At 39.8% G+C, this 21,150-nt stretch overlaps 1 protein-coding gene across 1 annotated transcript; it reads left to right on the forward strand.

Annotated features, from left to right (window-relative positions):
* Window positions 1-9,876: 9,876 nt before the first annotated feature.
* Window positions 9,877-19,924, forward strand: scdb (stearoyl-CoA desaturase b). The gene is made up of 6 exons (XM_080450480.1): window positions 9,877-10,081; window positions 10,770-11,084; window positions 14,320-14,450; window positions 14,831-15,036; window positions 16,758-16,990; window positions 18,048-19,924. The coding sequence occupies exons 2-6, from the start codon at window positions 10,802-10,804 to the stop codon at window positions 18,245-18,247; spliced, it is 1,053 nt and encodes a 350-aa protein (XP_080306606.1). The 5' UTR covers window positions 9,877-10,081; window positions 10,770-10,801; the 3' UTR covers window positions 18,248-19,924.
* Window positions 19,925-21,150: the final 1,226 nt, after the last annotated feature.

Consider the following 21,150-nt stretch of genomic DNA (forward strand, 5'->3'; position numbering starts at 1 on the left):
TCATTTTCTTTGTACAGCTCACAGAGGTCTCCGCCTACTGATATCTAAATCCAATGAATGGGCTAAAACTGGGTGGAGACAGTTTGGGGAAAAAAATCAACAGTATATCATAGCCAATGCCTTTAGACTATAGGGCAGACCTTCATATTGGGATCGTATCAGGATTTGTTTTCGAAGCAGCTCGCTTTCTCCGCCATTCAAGGCCATGCATTGAATTTAGATTCAACAGTACATATAATCAGTATTAGTAATCAGTATATATTAGTAGGCAGAGATCTCTGATCGTCTGGCTTTGCAAGACTACGTTTACGTAAGTTCAGCATAGAGTATGACAGACATTGTATTGTGTTGTGTCTGAGGGGTTGCCACAGTTTATGTGTCGTTATGCTGTATGTTGCAACATCGTACCCATGGCTTGACATGACTTATTATTATTTTCTGGATTTAAATAATGGGATGACAAATGTATTTGTATAGCAGTGAGCACATTCCAACAACAAGGCAATTTGAAGTGCTTTACATAAAACATTAAGACACAGAGCATTAAGAGTGCTAATACAGGGGCGGGGGTGACTGGTGTATTGGTAAATCATCTGACACAGTTGGTGTCGTAGGGCAATTTTTTCTATTTTTTCAGAATCTCAAGAGATACCTTTTACTTACGATGTCATTCAATGCAGGCTGTCTGAGCCATTACCAGACTGTCTGAACCTATCTTTGTTTACCAGACTTTGATGATTACATGAAAGTCTGAACCAGTACCAGAGTGAACCAGGATGTGTATACAAATAGCGTGATATTTTGTATAGCCACTGTAAAAGTGCAAATGCACATTTTTTTTCAGAATCTCAAGAGATACCTTTTACTTACGATGTCATTCAATGCAGGCTGTCTGAGCCATTACCAGACTGTCTGAACCTATCTTTGTTTACCAGACTTTGATGATTACATGAAAGTCTGAACCAGTACCAGAGTGAACCAGGACAGTACACAATCAGAACCAGTCTATTCTTGTGTCAGTAAGCCCCCTCCTGATATCATTCAAATGAAGAAATAAATACAAGCATACAACCTTGTGATTAAATGTTGAGCTATCGTTATAAAAATATATCAAATAAGATATACATTTCCTGATTTACATTGTTTAAAGATACATTATAAACAACATGTAGGGACTATATGTTAGTTAATGGCTAGAACATAATGTACTACAGTAGGCGATATATGTTTTTTTTTATTTTCCCACATGGTCAATTAGTAATCCAGAACAGCTATGCTGGATGTCACACCACACTTTGAACCTGGTGTGTCATTATAGGGAAATTTGCCTATAATGACACACCAGGTGTAAAAGAGAAAGAACAGTTTAAACGTTTATTTTTCTTTTAATTAAATATCAGATCTACAAGATTACTTGCAGATCACAACGTTTTATGATGAAATGGTGCTTACCGGTATATGGTTAAAAAGCATAATTAGATATCTTTCTTTTCTGAAAGATATATGTATTTTAGAGGACAATCTTTCCAGTGAAGAAAATGGCAACAACAGTAATCAGGAAAGTCAACCAAAGATTTTTGAGCAGGATCTCCTCGTTGGTCAGTAGGAATACACTGAGTACACTGTCATTTAGACACCTCATGGTACTATATAGCACCACAAAGGCATTAAAAACAAGGCTTCAGACCTCATAAAAGGTCAGGTTAGGTTACTACTTGGCCTCACACCTAGAACTCACCTAACCCTATGCTCATTATGCTAGGGTGGAATGGCTCACGGTAGAGGACAGAGTACAGCAACTTGCAATGGGCCTGGTCTTCATGATACACTACACCACAAACACACCCATGTACCTGTCAAACTACTTGCCCCCCCCCCCCCCCCCCCCCCCACCACCACCAACTGTTTACTGTACATGTTTTATTGCTACTGTTGATGATGTCTTGTATAATATTGTATAGGCCTATTATTGTGTCTTTAAATGTCTCGATGAAATGAATACACAGGACCACAATGGAAATAAGCCCTTAGGGCTTTTTGTGTTAACCTTTTAGCACCATTGTATAATCGTACCACTGCACTATTTGCAAACTGTTGTATGTAATTCCTTTTTTCTCCCCTTTTTTTTTTACACTGCAGTAGCAGCATTTGTCCAGTAGATGTCCATTTGTATCTGGCCCAGCTAAACTTTTACTTAAGAGTTCTTTGACATTCACCCTGTTGCACAATGTGGTCTCACTTTTGGGTCCAGTTCACTTTAGTTCAGTACTGTGTAGGTTATTACAGCATCGTTTTGTGTCTGAGGGGGTTACCACCGTTTATGGGTCCTTATACTGTATGTTGCAACATGGTGCCCTTGGCTTGAGATTTTTTTCTCTTTTTTTCTATCTGGAATGAGGTAATGGGATGACAATGATGGTCTAGTCAGTGTCGTCTAGGCCCCAAACCATGTGCTGCTGTGCCTGGCAGAGCAGACAGAACAGTCAACAGAGTGTCTTTTTTGGAAAGGAATGAGATGCAGGTGGGGGCCATGGGGATACTTGGACTGAATTCTTGCATCTTCATGGCCTTGGGTCAGACACAGGCCCGTCAGCAGTGGTGAAGTTACAAGTACAAGTCATCCTGTCTTCAAAATGTTACTTGTAAAAGTACAAAAGGTATCAAAATATACTTGCAACATGTTGCATTACAATGCATTGTGAGCTTGTAGATTGTCTGTTTCCAGATAGCCAAAGTATTAAATATGGATTATTTGGATAATGTACGGCGGTATGACAGTAATCTAAATATACAAAGTAACTTGTAGCACAATATTTGCCTCTGCGACGTAGTGGAGCAGAAGTGTAAAGTATCGGAAAACGGCAATACTAAGTAAGTAAAGTAAAAGTAGTAAAGTATCAAGTACCTCAAAACTGTACTCAAGTACATTTCTTGAGTACATGTACTTGGTTACACCACTGCAGACAGGCCAGTCAGTGATGCGTGATCAGGTGAGCTCCACTCTGCTGCTGCTCCATCTGATTATAATTTATCACCAGATGTATCATATTGTGGAGGTATTCAACTAATGCCATTATCTGCTGACGTGAGAGGCTAGCCCATGAGCACATGCATTGGGAATATGATAGCCATCTCCAGGCAAGGCCAAGACTGTGTTACAATTTAGGCATTTCGGAGACAAAGTGCAAGATAAGTAGCATTAGCCCTGGTCAACAACCCACAGGGTGAATAAGCAGGGGTCAAAGAAAAACGTAACAAAGTAACAAGGATTAAAGGATCACAATGCAAATATATATAATATGTATTATTGTTGTGATTTATACTTTGCACAGATACAAATCGATGTTTATGTATGAGCAATGTGTCAATTAAGTTGCCAATGAATCAATCAATAGGATACCAGGCAAACACCAATCATCAATTGAACATCAGTTATTGCATTGACTATCTAGTATTGCAAAATGTACAACAATGCATCTTTCCCATTTAATAAATTGAGGTAATCATATAGACTTGGAGTAGTTTGGTGGTTCTCAAATTTTCTTTAATTTGTATTTATTCCAGTTTGGTATGCATTAGAGGCCGCAGACCCCCTTAACGCTGAGTGTTCAAATGTACACATTTGTACACAGAGTTACAGACCTGTAAGGGTCAATTTCTGACCTGATCTTGGTTGTTATATGTCCTGGTTGCATAATGGCTATCTGGGCAGTATAGGGAGTAGTTTTTCTTTTACTTCAACAGTAAAGTTTGAGAAAAGAAACATGTCCTCTTTTATTATGTTTTATTATGTGTAAATGGAAATGTGTATACAAATAGCGTGATATTTTGTATAGCCACTGTAAAAGTGCAAATGCACATTTACAGAAATGCAGGCCACAGAAGTTGCACTATAGACAGATCATTTGAGGCATCAGCGTGGACAAAAACATCATGATGTACATGCAAAGCACAGTAGATTTGCATAGACACAGGCGGGCATAACACAGTACAGTGTATAGGTATTAAAACAGGATTGGACATGCACAGGGCCCTCCTAGGCTTTCTCACCACACCTCAGCCAAGGGAGACACCACACCTCAGCCAAGGGAGTGTCTTTCTGTTCACGTTTTAATGAACGTAAAGTTAGAACAGTGGTTCTCAAAGTGGGGTCCCTGGGACTTTGGGAGGGTTCCAAGGGGTCCCCAGTAAAATGATGTAACTCCAAAGGTGGAAAAGAAATAATAAATAATTGCTCCATTGATAGAAATTGATAATTCAAAATGTGCTCCTCATTGACTTACATGGTACGGTAAAACAGCTCTTAAAGTCACTCTTTTAGCACGGAAACGAACACAAACAAAGCTGATTCAAACAACATAGAACATCACCAAACCCAGTACTACTTATTTTTTTAATACAAATGTCAACTGACTTTGAGAGCTGTTTTACCGTACAATGTAAGTCAATGAGGAGCATATTTCTAATTATCTATTATATTTCTAATCAATGGAGCAATTATTTTCTTGTCCACCTTTGGAGTTACATCATGGCAAGGTAACTACACAACCCAGACCTCTACCAAAGTGGTCTTGCCCTTTAATATAGCATCAAAATATACATAAGTCATTTGAAAATAACTGATCTGCAAGCTCACAACTCACTTGAAGATCAGCTTTAAAAAAAAATCTTGAACATTTTTGACAAATTTTGACTAGTTATGAGACATTTTAACAACACAAATGTTGTATGGGGGTACTTGTGGTCCCTGGCACCAAATATTTTCAGATGGGGGTCTGCGGCCAAATACATATTAATTAGGGGGTCCTTGACATAAAAAGGTTCTGTATCCTGTGGTTGGTTAATCGTTCATCCCAGACTGTATCTGATTGTCATCATTAAACTTAACCGCAGTTTTGGCTGAACTCTTGTTCAAGGCCAATGTCTATGCTTGGCAGGGTTTGGATGTCCTCTGTTCTAATATTGATGGCAGTTCGTGCCGAGAACGTTCTGTGCTTTGTATTTGCCACTGTTGTCCTGCACTTTCTTCTTTGCCATGAGAAAATAATTGTGTGTTGTTGCTGTTGTTGTTGTAACTGTTTGTTTTTTACTGTTGTTGAGACCGAAGACAAATTTCCACACGTGGACAATAAATGAACTAACTAACTAACTAACATGATACTTTTAATTCTATTTAAGTGTTGGCTTTATGACCTGATTAGTAAGTGTTGCATTGTCCTTCTGGGCACTTCTAATCTAGCACATGTTCTCCTACACACTGTAATAAATCTAATAAATCTGACATGGTTGATATCAACCGGCTAGACAAATATGTCTGTTGACCATAAAACTGCAATCCAGTAGCATGCGAGATTAGTCATCCAGACCCATATGTCATACACTGACGTGGCAATCAGATGTCCAATTGGGCGGGTTAGCCTACTTAAGCTCACCTAGATCTGTGTTCCTTCCGCTTTGTGCGTTATGGTTGTTGTCATGCGACGTTTGCGCCCACCACCACCCCAGCACCACCAGCGGGGCTCTGCTATTGGTTCTGTTCCCCATGGGGGGTTGTTATTATATATCTATCTCCCTGCTCTTAATGGTTAATGATGGTTGTCTAAATTGTGCTGAGCAGGGAGAACAATGTAGCAGAGCCTGAACGCCAAGATAAAATATTACATCCACACTTGTATTCTCATTCTATTATATTGGTTCAATCTATTCGGTCTATAAAATTGGTTCAATCTATTTGTGAGTTATCTGACTGAACTTGCATCTTTGCTAATTCCGGTGTATTTACGTCATGACGTTCATTGATATGCATTGTCCTGTCCAAATAAACAAATAAATAAACTTATTAGAATGAACAAAATGCCATTTTAACCAATCTGTATTGTAGAGTATGTTAATTTGTGTTGAGTGTGAATGTGAAGCAGGCCTTGCTGAAAAAGAGCAATAATGCTCTGCATACCTACCCTGGGAATAAAGGTCAAAAAACAAAAAACAAAACAAAAACATACAATCCAGCATAAATAGCACATCTGCAGTGGTTGGAGCTTGGAGGTGGTCTCCCTACTCTTTCGACCATGGTGTCGACCAGAACAGGACACCTACTGGGTGAGAAGTAGTACTGCCCAAAGCTCATAAGTGCAGTATCTCCCCTGACCAAGCGAGTTCAACGAGTTCAAACCCGGGCAGGACATGAAGGTGCCAGCGTCAGCGTGTCATAATATCTGTCATGGCAACATGACAGCTGACCCAGTGACCTGTGTCCAATCTCCTGTAATATCATGCAATGACTCTGTTCTGTTCCAGAACAGACAGATTTTGCAAGAGTTTCTTTCCCCAAGCCATCAGACTTGTGAACTCTAATTAAGTGAAATAGTCCCCTACAAGTGCAATATCCCCTTACCTTTCCCCTATAGGCTGCTGAGGACTCCTGGCTGTGCAATATTTCTGTCTCATTATGAACTGACTGTGATTTTATTTATTAGTGGTGATTTTAGTGTAGTATTTTAGCATTCTTTTAACTAGGAGTAGTTATAGTAAGCCAGTGGAACAAATTTGTGTTCAATTAGCCTATGCATTTCATGTATTGTTAAATGATAATAATGACAATAAAGCTATCTATCTATCTATCTATCTATCTATCTATCTATCTATCTATCTATCTATCTATCTATCTATCTATCTATCTCTCTCTCTCTCTCTCTCTATATATATATATATATATATATATATATGGGAAGAACGGTAGAGGCGGGTTCAAAACCTGGGCAGGACATAAAAGTCTTCGCCAGGTAACAACAGTACATGACCAGCCAGTGACCTGCATGTGACTGATCTCCTGTAATATCATGCAATAAATAACATTTGAACTTTGAAAGACTCCATCGCATCATCATCCTGATTGCTTCAGAATACCTCCACACTTACACACCGTAACCATCATTTGTTGGACTTTGTTTTTGTTGATGTAATTGTTTATGATTCATGATTCACAGTTTGATTTTAGGTTGTTAAGCACATTGTAACTTTGTTTAAAAAGGTGCTAAATAAATAAAGTTTATTATTATTATTACTCTAATGCAAGATTTTAATTTGTAAAGTAAACATTTTTATATATTGATTTAGTGTTCAATTTAGGTATTGAATCTATCTATCTATCTATCTATCTATCTATCTATCTATCTATCTATCTATCTATCTATCTATCTATCTATCTATCTATCTATCTACTATATAGATAGATAGATAATTATATACAGTAATTATATCATTTAAAAAATATTCCAAATGTTTCAATTTTTTTCAAGATCTTTTGAAAATAGTAGCTCACACCGCGTCACATCGCTACGTGTTGTGAGCTTGCCAATTGGCTATTTTCAAATAGCTGCTGTATAATAGCCTATATAGGTTTAAAGTGGTTAAACTGATTTTGGTGAGGACCCCCCCTGGGGTAACCGGAAGAGTGGGCACCTGAGAACTCTGGAAATCATTATTTTTTGTTTACATAAATTTCACATACATTTCTAACTTCTCTGATAAAAAAAACATCATAATTAGTTTTTAATGTCATTTAAGGCCTAGCCTAATATCTCTACAAATTGGTACAAAACCTGTGCATATCCTGTCATTTGGGGCATAAACAAGAAGTTGAAGGGTAAAATTGGTCTGATAATTATGTTCAAATCATGTATGCTTTACATTTTTCAAAGAATATATGTATTGTCTCCGCCAGGCATGACCGATACTATGTTTTGCACCCTGTCCGTCCGTCCGTGTGTGTGTATGTCCGTCTGTGGACAGCTAATCTCCGGCACTGTTGGCTTGATCGCAGCCAAACTGTGCACACACACTCCCTGGATGCCAATTCAGAACCTCTGCCCCAATTTTTTCACATGGGTCTGTTATAGCGCCACCAGGAGGCCGCTTTTTGCAAAACAGATTTTTTAACAGTACTCCTACAGATTTTGTCCAAACATCACGCAAATCGGTACACAGTATCTCTATAGATTTTTCATATTACATCCTGATTGGCTGAAAATGGCTTCCAAAGTTTGCAGGAGTGCTCCGTTTTGAACAAAATGTCTCAAATCATGAACAAAGCATGCAATTTCTATGAAATTTTGCATGTACATTCCCACTAGCCCGAGAAAGAAATGCCACTTGAACATTTTCAAATCAGCCTCATGGTGGCGCTACAACAGGCCGATTTGTGTTTTTACCTATAACTGCTCCATCTGTGTAAATCTTTGTATGTCTGTATTCCTTGGCCCTAGAGGCCAAGGAAAAACCTTTGCCCTGCATTTTTCACATCTGCCTTTTATAGCGCCACCAGGAGGCCGACTTATGTAAAACAAATTTTTGGATATTACTCCTTCAGATTTTATCAAAATTTCACGCAAATTGGTACACATGATCTCTATAGTCATGTGATCGAGACGGATCTGTTTGATTTTTCATATTCCATCCTGATTGGCTAAGATTGACATCTACAGTTTGCAGGAGTGGCCCGTTTTTAACAAAATGCCGCAAATTATGAACGCAGTGTCCGATTGCGGTGAAACTTCGCACACACATTCGCATTACATTGAGGAACAAATGCCACCATTTCAACATTGCCCTATTATAGCGCCACCAGGAGGCCAATTTTTGCTGAACACTTTTTTATATATTACTCCTACAAATGTTGTCCAAACATCACGCAAATCGGTACATATTATCTCTTTAGTCAAGTGATCAAGACAGATCTGTCCGATTTTTCACATTCCAGCCTGATTGGCGAATTCCGATTGCTGGCCCACACTAACCTACCTGATCTTTTCACATTTTGTAAAATAAAAAGAAATGGCAATTTCACATTGAGGTGCCCACAACAATGTTTAGGTGCCCTATAGGTGCATCTTGTATACCCACTGGAACCCCCTCAAGGACCCCTGGGGGTCCCCGGATCCCACTTAGAGAACCACTACTACTATTAGCCTATTGATTGATTGCCACCTTTAGGATACATGTTGATTGACTGACTAGTAATTGCCATATCACATGTAGCAACACGTTGTCATACCAGTGACAAGTGAATTATTTTACAGCAATGACACATTGCCTGGGGGGGTTACCAAAGATTATGACACATCTTCCTCACAGTCAGTGGTGTAATGTAACTAAGTACATCTACTCAAGTACTGTAGGCTACTTAAGTACAATTTTGAGGTATTTTTTACTTTACTGGAGTATTTCCAGTTTTCAGTACTTTTACTTCTACTTCACTACATCTCAGAGGCAAATATTGTAGGCCTACTTTTACTCATTTGAAAACTTTAGTTACTTGCTACTTTGCAGATATAAATTATTTTATCATAAAACACACATTAACCACTTTAGCCCTATATTATACATAGGCTATTTGAAAATAGCCGATCTACAAGCTCACAACGCCTCACGATGTGTTGTGAGCTTGTAGATTTTTATATTGCAGCATTGCTAAGTAAACATTTTGAACACATGTCTTTCACTTGTGTAACAGCATATTTTTATATTGTACTATTGCTACTTTCACTGTAAGTAAAAATATCTGAGTACTTCTTCCACCACACTGATCATGACACATCTTCCTCACACAGTGCTGTGTGTGAGAGCTCACGTAACTCTAGAAATGTATTGCCATCACGATGATGCTGTTGATCAAACAAACAAACAAACAAACAAACAAACATAGCGGGGTAGTATGGGGAGGAGGATCATCAGGGGATGGGACGTTAACTTTCACCCATCATCCAGCAGTACACACACAGGATGGTGAAACCGACGCGAACATCAGATAAGCGGGCAGCCAATGGGACCGCCTCATGGCATGGCATCTATTTAGCCCTCGACCAATTGCTTTAAAACCACGTCGGAAGAGGAGAATCAGTCTCGAAGCTTTTTTAGAGGTAGTAGGAGGCTGAACCAAACCGAGTCACCGACAGAGGATCGAGCGCAGCAAACATCACGAGCGTTGCATTAAAACATCTTCGTTTTATTATCTCTGTCGAACTCGTGCTTTTCGGTCTTACTACTCCGATCGTGGTCATCTGATCGCCTCTAAGAAAAAAAGGTGAGTCTGGTGTAAAAAAGTGTACAATTTGTACAGATGTGTGGCTGCGAGCGACCGCATGTATATGTAACCTAACGTATGGCACCCCTCCCTTCCTTTTTTCCCCCAAGTTGTGTAACGCTGGCCGTCGATTGCCGAAAATAGGCGATCTCCAAGCTCACATTGAGCTTGGAGATCGCCTATTTTTCAGGTGGCCCTGGCTTTTGTGTCAGTTAGTTAAACAACGGTTAAACGTTACGTTACAGTTATACAGCCTGAGGGTTAAAACCATAAAAAGAAGAAGCGATCGCATTGTAATTCCAGCTGTCGGAACTTGAACTTGTGGGCGTTTGACTCTACGTCGTGCATGATCTGATCACACAGGTTTACATTATATTTTTTGGTTGGTATTTTGTCGGATCGAACCCTCTTTTGTTAGGTATTTTGTTTGATCAAACCCTTTATGTTTGGTATTTTGTCTGGTAAACGCTTATTGTTTAGTATTTTGTCTGATCAAACTCTTTTTGTTTGCTATTTTGTCTGATCAACCCCTTATGTTTGGTATTTTGTCTGATCAAACCGTTTTTGTTTAGTATAGTGTCTGATCAAACAACATTTATTTTTATTTGATATTTTGATATGTTATTTTGTCTGATCAAACCCTATCTTCTCTTTTTTTTTCTCTGTATGTATGCTGCTGCGCCACCAGATCTCTTCTCTCTTTTTTTGTAACGTAAAAAAATGACGGAAACCGAGACCAGGGACCACAACGCCAACAAGCAGCAGCCGCCGAAACAGCAGAATGGAGATGCCAACGGCACCGTGGTGACAAATAACTCCATGTCAAATAACTCCACCACGGCCAGAGACGACGTCTTTGACGACACTTACAAGATGAAGCAAGGGCCCAAGCCTGCTATGAGGCTGGTGTGGAGGAACATCATCCTGATGGCCTTCCTGCATTCAGGTGCTCTTTACGGACTGTTCTGCGTCCCTTACGCAAAGGCTGCCACCATCGCCTGGAGTAAGTACAAAAAAGTATTCCCTAAACAAACGTCCATGGGCGTTAGAAAGAGTTCCTCCTTAACCAGTGGTGGGAAAAGTACTCGGATTTGTTTTTAATTAAGTAAAAGTATCAATACTGCAGTGTAGAAATACTCTGTTACAAGTAAAAAGTCCAGCAGTACTTAAAGTACCAAAAGTAAAAGTACTCATCGTGCAGAATGTCCCATTTCACAAGTTTAAAATGTATAAAAAATCTGAAAATGGCAGATCTACAAGCTCACAATGCGTTAGATCTGCTATTTTCAGATGGCCTAAATATATATAGGGCTGAAGTGGTTAATGTATGTTTTGTGATAATAATCTAAATCTGCAAAGTAACTAAGCTGTCAAAAATTGTAGTGGAGTAAAAGTATAATATAAAAAAAATATTATATAAAAAAATTAATGTGTTGAAAGCCTACTTTCTCTAGTGGGAACACTCTGAGCCCCCCTCCTCGCGTCTAAAATAAACCTTTTGACCAAAATGTAAAATAATCCACCGGATGGAAAATACGTTGTAGTTGCTCCACTGCGCCCCCTACAGATCTTGTCAATAGAAAAATTCCATTGACCAGATCTGTAGGGGGCCCAGTGGAGCAACTAAAAAATGTTTTCTTTCTGGTGATATATTTTATTTTCTGGCCAAAAGTGTATTTTAGAGTTGAGGTGGGGGGCTCCAAGTGTTCCCACTAGTCTTAAAATCGTCTTTGTTTTGGTGAGTAGCGAAGTGTGTTTATTTTTTATTTTTGCTACTGACTAGAGACTGAGACTCATACCGGGGTGTGACAAGACGTTAAGGAGAACTCATTCTAATGCTATGGAGTATGGACCAGAGCTATCCTACATGCAAACTAGCCTAAACCTATGCTGCTGCATTTTGGGGTTTTCACTTTTCACACTGACGAACACCCTTGCATCGCCCGGGCAGCCCTGGAAAAAAAAGGGAACAGAATGTGCTGATCTAGTGTGATGATTGCAAAGTAGGTGCCTGCAGACTTGCTGGCGTTTGGCATAGTATTTGAATATATGGGCCTCTATACTGGGTTCAGTGGTGTAAAGTAACAAAGTACATTTACTCAAGTACTGTACTTAAGTACAATTTTGAGGTATTTTCTTTACTTTACTGGACTATTTCCAATTTTCAGTACTTTTACTTCTACTCCACTACATCTCGGAGGCAAATGTTGTACTTTTACTCCACTACAATTCTATGAAAACTTAAGTTACTAGTCCACTTTGTAGATTTAGATTATTATTACAAAACACACTAACCACTTCCGCCCGCCACATATTTCGGCCATTTGAAAATAGCCGATCTACAAGCCCACACTGCGTCACAATGCAAGCTTGAAGATCGGCTATTTTCAAAAGATATTTTTTATACAGTTTGAACTTGTGAAATAAATGGGACATTCTACACAATGAGTACTTCTACATTTGATACCAAATCTACCAATACTTTTGTACCTTTACTAAAGTACATTTGGAATTCCGGACTTTTACTTGCAACAGAGTATTTCTGCATTGCAGTATTGATACTTTTACCTAAGTAAAGAATGTTAGTACTTTCACCACCACTGCACTACACTGGGTTGTTCAGTGCAAAGGGGCGTACAGCTCTCAGTCCACCCACAAGAGGAACTAAGTCAGATGATGACATAATGAACTAGTTGAGATGTAATTCATGTGATATCCTATGTTAGCTGGGATCTTACCAATGAGTGCAAAAACAAACAAAAAACTCTAGCAGATGCCAAACTTGCAGAATAATTCGAATTTCAACCCAATGAATATAGTTAGCCTGTTGGAGCATGACTCGAATTACTGAAACAGTCTTAACTTTGTTTCCATTGTGGCGCACTTGCATAATTTCCCCCTCTTTGCAATGCTGAACTGCATATTATTTCACTGGGGTAGACAAAGCACAATCACCATTCCAATAGACATCCCATTGTGAGCTGCATGGCACTGCAAACAGAAAGTCCTTTGCCCCCGGTTCTCACATCCTTGGCAGCGCTGTCGGCCCGCACATAGAAACATAGAAACACATTCAGCACTTTTAGAACAAGTTGTGAGAACAAGTTGTGAGAACGAGAGTAGACGTGCATTACTCCCACTGTAACATATCTCTGGTCATAAACAACTCCCCCAACAACACTGAGAGGAACTGGACAGTTTGTCCAGTGGATGCAACCTTCACACAGCCGTATCCTTGAGTGTTAGATAAGCCACTTTCAACCGGGAGTACATGGGAATGTCATTACAAATGTTACATTTATTTCCCCTTTCTCAAAGGCACTTTGTAATTGTGCATTGCATTCACCCATTCACACACCGACAGCAGAGGAAACTTAAGTCCAACCTGTAGGGGTGTGCCGATACACTAATTTCACCAAACGATACGATACGATATTTGGCTCACAACTTCGATACGATTTCGATACGATACGCACTTTATTATTATGAAAATATATGGGGGAGAAAAAATGCAAACAAATAATTCTGTTTTTGCATTATTCAGACGCAAACTTGTAGCTTTTCAGCTACAATAGCCGTTTTGAATCCAAATAGGGCAATAGTGTGACACCTGACCCGAAAAAAAACAACATGTTGTCACCCTTTTCACCTCGGGGCTGTTTGCATGCCTGATTATTATTCTTTTTTCAAAATGTTATTTTTTTTTCTCCAAAACGATACATATCGTCACGAAAACGTATCGCGATATATCGCGGGACGATATATCGGCACACCCCTACCAACCTGCTCATCGGGACCGTTTTAGGCGTTCAGAGCCTTGCTCGAGGACACTTGACAACCCAGGGCGACCCGGAGATCAAACGTTGCATTAAAACCTCTTCATTTATTATTAGTGTCAAACTCGTGCTTTGGTCTTAACTCCGATCATGGTCGTCTGATTGTGGCTGCTAGCGACCGCATGTATATGTAACCTAACGTATGGCAGCCCGAACCCTCCCTTCCTTTTTTTCTTAGTTGTGTAACGCTGCCCGTCGATCGCCAAAAATGGCTGATCTCCAAGCGTTGTGAGCGTCTAAATATGCTTTTTTTTGTCCCAAAAAAGGGCTTGAGGGGTTAAATTGGTGTAAACTGTTCCTGTGACTAATGGTAATGAAGTGTGATATGTGCAGCATCTTGTTACAGGGGTTTCCCTGCTCATTACTGTGTCTGACCAAGCCTTTTCCTTTCTCTCTTTACAGCTGGTGTGTGCTTCCTCATGAGTGCTCTTGGCATCACCGCCGGTGCACACAGGCTCTGGAGCCACAGGTCCTACAAAGCTTCCTATCCTCTGCGAGTCTTCCTGGCTCTTGCCAACTCCATGGCCTTCCAGGTATAGAGACATAAAAACATAAGTGTCCCATCTTCTGCCAATGATAAAGGAAGGAACATATATGTTAATTTATCCCTTTGCAGAAATAAATGCAGGAAGTGTATTAGGAATTTTAGACCAGTGGTCTCATCTTGTACTTTTATATTGTTTGATTAAGAATAAAATGATAGCCAATCACTTATGCCAACAGTGCTAGCCACATGTTTGTTTGCAAATTATGATTTCAAAGAACCTTTTAATCTGAGTGATGTACATTTAATCCTTTTGCTTGCTTAATCTAGTGATCAGAATCTGCTTTTGTGCATTTCGATGGCCATATGTGTTATCTAATCCTCTTTCTCTTCACGTGTGTGTGTGTGTCTGTGTGTGTGTGTGCACAGAATGATATCTACGAGTGGTCCAGGGACCACCGTGTGCACCACAAGTTCTCCGAGACGGACGCAGACCCCCATAATGCCGTGCGGGGCTTCTTCTTCGCTCACGTGGGCTGGCTGATGGTCCGCAAGCATCCCGACGTCATCGAGAAAGGCCGCAAGCTGGAGATGTCAGACCTCAAGGCAGACACAGTGGTTATGTTTCAGAAAAAGTGAGGAAAACCTCTGCTTTTAACCATTCAAACCCAATATACTTGACCGGGGTTTCCTGCAGGTCTATAATTGGGTTTCCTCACACACACCATACTTCACCGAAAATACCCAATCTACAAGCTTTATGAATGACATCTACGAGTGGGCCTGGGACCACTTATATCTGCTATTTTTGCCAATTGTTTGCTTATTGTGACACGCCCAGAAAAGGGACATTAGTGTTCATGTAGTTAAGTCTCCATGAAAGGTTCCCAGGAGGCTAGAGAGAACGTTGCATTAAACCTGAACCCTTAACGGCTCTGGTTATTCTTTTCAGAGTCCCTTAACGGCTCTGGTCTTTCATTACATGGCACAGGGACACGTCACGCAATAACTTTGTGAATGCCATCCCATACAAATTAACAATTCGATGATTTTCACAAATATTTAGTGACCCGAAAACTTTTTTACAATGCGTCATATTGCACATGAACAAAATTAAATAAAAGCAGTCTAGACAATAGAAACAATTTAGTTAGGCTTTTAGCAGAGTGATATATATTTTTTAAATTGCATAGGTTGAAGAGGTTCAACTATTTTGTTAAATGTGTGTGTGTGCGTGCACATGTTGACAGTTCTATCTGCACTGGCCCAGGCTGTCCAGGAAGTTGTTGTCTAGGTCACAGATCCACTGATAAGGCCTGCCTTCTGTGCCAGGCAGCACATCACACCATACCCAGACAGTGAACAGTCATTGGCCATTTTGTCAACAGGTCTTTTCCTTTGGAAGCGGTCCAAAGCAGTCTGCAATGCTATTCTCAGTGAAAGAGGCTTGTCGACACCCAACAGCAGTTTATCAGAGTGTATAGTAACACATGTAACACATAATAATAATAATAACACATGTAATGAACTCGTTTATTTAACTTTTTAATGCTTATGTTAAACATTTTTGTTTGACTTAAGACTTTAGTCCCAATAGTCGTTTTTTCTTTTCACACTATCTTGGTTTGGAATTTGATTTATTTCACCAGACAAAGATTGGTAGAATCTTTGCTACAGTGCATGGACAAGCCAGGAGAAAATTATGCTACTCTGTAGTTGTGCTGGATTTATAAATTTGCCATTTGATACATGGTCAGAATAAGCTTTATTGTCACGTTGCAGGTTTACATGTGAAATTTATTTTTTTGCACACTCCAGTTTGTAGTTTTCGTGAGAGGCTGGAGGTCGATTAAGAGGGGGGAAAAAAAGGATAGAAATGGGTCAAATAATCAAAAATATGCATAATGTATACACAGGTAGCATATGTAGTAGCTGGTATCTACATGATGTTTGGAACTCATCATCATCATCTGCAGGTATTTCCATAAATGTGCCCCCATGAAGTGAGATTAGCAGCAGGTCCATTTCACTAGACTAGTTTGTGCAACAAGTAAGGTGTAAAATCCTCATAGTTGACATGGGTAAAGCCACATCAGGTGAAAACTACGCAAACTAAAAGGAAGTACTAATGTAATCTACATGAGGGAAGGTATGGTAATCCAGCATGGCGAGAGTAGACCAAAGGTCAGATCTGTCTAGTGGGAAGAGAAAATATTTTGGATGCGCATGACAAAAAAAAATTACGTCACAAAAGTTCTGATCGTGTTGAGATACACAGACATGCATTGCAGAAATTCTTACCTGAGCTAAATCTGATGACCAATATTGTGTATGCGTTTTTTCTTTTTTTTCCCAGCTACTACAAAACCTCTGTGCTGCTCCTATGTTTTGCCGTGCCCACGGTGGTGCCCTGGTACATGTGGGGTGAGTCCCTGGCGGTGGCCTACTTTGTCCCCTGTCTCCTGAGATACACCGTGGTCCTCAATGCCACCTGGTTGGTCAACAGCGCCGCTCACATGTGGGGAAACCGGCCTTACGACCAGACGATCAACCCCAGGGAGAACGCTTTCGTTGCGTTCAGCGCCGTGGGTAAGGAACACGTTTTGTCATAAGAAACCTCTTTATCAAAAGTTATGTTGGCAGAAATCTATGCTAAAAACTTGTTTGTGATAATTATTAAAAAAGTTATTTTGGCAAAAATCTATGCTAAAACCTGTTTGTGGTGATTATTAAAATTTTAATGTGAGTGAGCCCCATCTTATACTTGCATGTGTGGCGAAAATAGCCGCTCTATAAGCTCACAACGTGTTGCGACTTGCGCTGCATTGTGAACTTGTAAATGTGCTATTTTCACAGTTTATGTTTTTGACTATAATGACGTACCCAAAATGGGGGCGCCGGGTTGAAAGTTATTTCATTTAAATATTTAATCTATATTGATGAATAATTGCCGTACCCAGTGGACAGGGACTCTGTACAAAGCTGGAGCAGTACTGTCATGTCATTCATAGTGGAGCGGAACTTGCTAATCCAGTGGCTAATGTTTACTTTGTGCTGGAGATCCTGGTTTTAGTATGGACACAGAACAGTCAGCTTTGAAGTTATGTGTGCCTACCTTTCCAGAGATGGGCTCTGAGATGCCATTTTCTATTTCAATAATAGTTTTCACTTTCCGAGGAATAAATTAAGTTTCTGTTAATAGCAAGCTCTCGAAGAACCAAATTGTCAGCCACATGCTATTAAGAAATGTTTACATGGAAAAAGTGAGTGACTCCATTTGTCATATCCATTTTCATAACATGACTCCATTTGTCATATCCATTTTCATAACATGCCAAGTTGACGGCTGCCATTTACCACTTAATCCCTATATTCTTAGTTGACTGGGGTGCCTTATACGTTATACCAGGTCGGCTAGGATTTCTTTCTACACCTAATCTCTTTGCCAAAAAATAGCTGATCTACAAGCTCAGCAGCTCACAGCGAGCTTATAGATTTCTGCCAAATGTTGACCCCAGAATGAGACGCTAGGGTTCAAGCGGTTATGTATCATTAGGCGTTACTCTCAATAGTTGCCGATTCCTCAGTGTGTGTGAAAATACAACTTGCAGAAAAACTTACAATCTTTGTTTATTCTTACTTGCAGGGGAAGGCTTCCACAACTACCACCATACATTCCCCTATGACTATGGCACCAGCGAGTTTGGCTACAAGCTGAATGTCACCGCCGCCTTTATTGATCTCATGTGCTTCCTGGGTCTGGCGTCTGACCGCAAAAAGGCTTCTAAGGAGTTGGTCACGGCCCGAGTGAAGAGGACTGGCGACGGGAGCCACAAAAGCGGTTGAGCTACTCGAAGCCACGGACTAAAAGATACCGACCAGTCAAACCAAGAAGGAACAAGTAGCAACAGAAATGGCAATGGCAGCAGTTTGGTAAGGCAGTGGTGGCGCAGTGGCGAATCTGGCGATCACCATGGCTCATATCTTCTTCTTTTCTTTCATGAGTTTAAAACCTGTTCTTGGACTAATATTGGCTCCAAATGGTCTTTTTTCCACAAAGTGTGTTTATGTTTTGAAACGATGTCTCTGACTATTGGTCTCAGTCAGCAACTTGGCCGAGCAAGTAAGCACAGCTTTATATTACCTGCCATAACATCCAACAGGCCCTAGTCTGAAAACCAGCAGAATATGCCAACCAAATAGCCTGTGGCCTGTGTGTCAAAGCAGCGATTAGAAATATTAACCGATTATTTATTCATGTGCTATTTATTCATCCCCATTGGCACTTTGATTAGAGAACATGTTAGTGGTGAGATTTAATCACGTGTCTGTTCAATTAGGCCTTTTTTGCTCTAACGTGTCAAAGATATTAGTAGCGCTTTGGTGGAGATGATCTTGATATTTATTCAGTTATTAGGTTTTCTTTAATTTTGTTGAAGCGGCAGTCTTTATTAAACCATAAAGCTGCTGCTTTTTCGACAGCCAACATCCAGACAGCCAGTGTACCATTGAGCTGTCACCATTGATACCATAATACCAGACAACATTTGGTGACTGCAGTCCTGCCGCACGTATATTTTAGCGAATGACTACATGTTAGTCAACCTCTAGGGAAGAAGACACTCATTAAACAACACCTCGGCCAGAGGTGACGTTCTCTGGAATCTTGTAATTTGTGTGTCTAACGCAATTTTACACCTCTGGTTGAGTAGTGAGCTTTCTTCCTGTGACTTAAGCTAAATAATCTGAAGCGCCGGGTATTCATCCACCCTCTTTCACCAAGACACCTCTGCACTGAAACACAGAAAACCAACGGACTCCTCGGCCTTGATGGGAGAAAGAAAAGAGGGATTTGCTTTTGTATTTTCTACTTGCAGTTTGAAAAGGAGACGGGCGTGGTTGGCTCTGTTGTCCCTCTCCCTCAAGATAAGGCCATCGAGACATTTATAGCAGGTGCATTTACCGTACGTGTTGTCTTATGGTATAATTGCAACATTAGCCAGGACTCTTGCCAAAATGCCTTAGGAGGGTAATTTACTTTTTCCACTTGCGTGTCCGTCAGATATCAAAGTGCAAATTCTGACTTTCAGGGTTTAAAAACGGACATCCTGTGAAAGGATGTGGGTGGGGGGAGGCATAGACACAAAGAGCATAGAACATGGCTGTTTGTTGTTACTGTCTTTACTGTATGTAAGAAAGAAGAATAACTGATGGCCCTCATAACATACTGAATGAGAAGGATCACACGTAAAATCTGAAATTCTCAATTGTAACAAATTGACCTTTTGCATAAGGTTGGTAGATATTTTTCTCTAAAGAAAAGGAAAGAAAAAAGATCCAAACTTGTTAGTATATCTCATTAATGACATTGTAATATTTGTCACACTTTTTCAGTGCAATTACTTTTTACAGTGTTAACTTCTTGAAGTTTGAATGCCTTAAAAACTTGGCACATTTTTTTTCAAGGAATGTTTTACCCACTGTATGTTCCGTGAATAAACCAAATTTTCTATTTGTAGGAAAGTATGTTTTGCTGTCAGATTTTTGTTGGAATTTCTCTAATATACTCCCTATTCCTAAACTGAATAAATGGATTCTGATTCCATTTGTATACCAGTGCCTTAGTTAAACTTTATTCTCCATTTTTATATACTAGCCTATGTTTGTATCTGTAATTGTGTATACTAAACATTTCTCTTGTAATGGTTAAGTCAATTCCTTTAGGAATACAAAAATAACGTATAGCATGTTCCTTGTCATTACTTTGACACGTCAATACATGTAAATTTAACATGACTTAAGCACATAACTTGAATAGAAATTAAACATGACTTAAGCACATAACTTGAATAGCATGACGGCATCAAGCCGCCAAATTTCTCTAGGTGGAGGGTTATTCATGACTGTTAGCTGTGCCTGTCCCTTGACCTAGAGAAGTTTTGTCTTTGATCTAATTTGTCTCTGGTATGCACACCCTTAAGGCAAGCTTGTTATGTACTTGGTATGCAGTACTTGGTATGCCGTGCTGTCTTTATCAAGTGATCCGTTATCATCCACATTACACAATGTTGTAAAACAGCTCCATGCAATGCCCACAGGCATCAACCCTTGCATTGTTCTGAGCTACCTTATACAATCTCTTATACAATGTCTCTCTCTTGCACCATCTGCTGGTGAATCCTTTTTTATTTACTGGGTTAGAGTTCTTGTTAGATCTTTAACCCATTTAGACCTGAGGCCGATTCTAAAAACGGCTTCTAAATGCAAGTTTTCTGAACAACTTCAAAATACACATGTATGTTGCTATACGCTGTACAAAGCAACAACAACCCCAAAAGGGGCTCCCGTCCTGAAGGGTATAGTTACAAATAGGGGTTCCCGCCCAAAAATGTGAAAATGCCAAACTAGCTTGCTACTGTACAGCATTGCTTCTCAAAATGGGGTCCAGGGACCCCTTAGAGGTCCTTGAGAAGGGTTCCAGTGGTTCCCCACAATTTTATTCTTTGTATGTTTGAAAAATGGAAGGGTTAGGGTTAGAGCTGCTATCTTTGAAAACGTAGGCATTTAGAAATGAGAAGTTTGTAGGGTGGCTATTTTTGGAAAAACAATTCTTGAAATATATTTTTTAATACTGTACACAAATCTTCTCTCATGGCGTTTCCTGGTACTTCTATTCAAATGGGTCTTCACTGCCAAATTTATGTACATTTTGGGGTGACGTGAGAAAATGGCCGATCTATACAGTGTTT

Source organism: Gymnoscopelus braueri, assembly GCF_963280865.1.
Source record: "Gymnoscopelus braueri genome assembly, chromosome: 14".
NCBI lineage: Eukaryota > Metazoa > Chordata > Actinopteri > Myctophiformes > Myctophidae > Gymnoscopelus > Gymnoscopelus braueri.

Coding starts and splice junctions, on each gene's coding strand:
- scdb (XM_080450480.1), top strand. CDS start 10,802: ATGACGGAAACCGAGACCAGGGACCACAACGCCAACAAGCAGCAGCCG. Junction 11,085..14,319: donor GGCTGCCACCATCGCCTGGA/GTAAGTACAAAA, acceptor CTCTCTTTACAG/CTGGTGTGTGCTTCCTCATG. Junction 14,451..14,830: donor CCAACTCCATGGCCTTCCAG/GTATAGAGACAT, acceptor GTGTGTGCACAG/AATGATATCTACGAGTGGTC.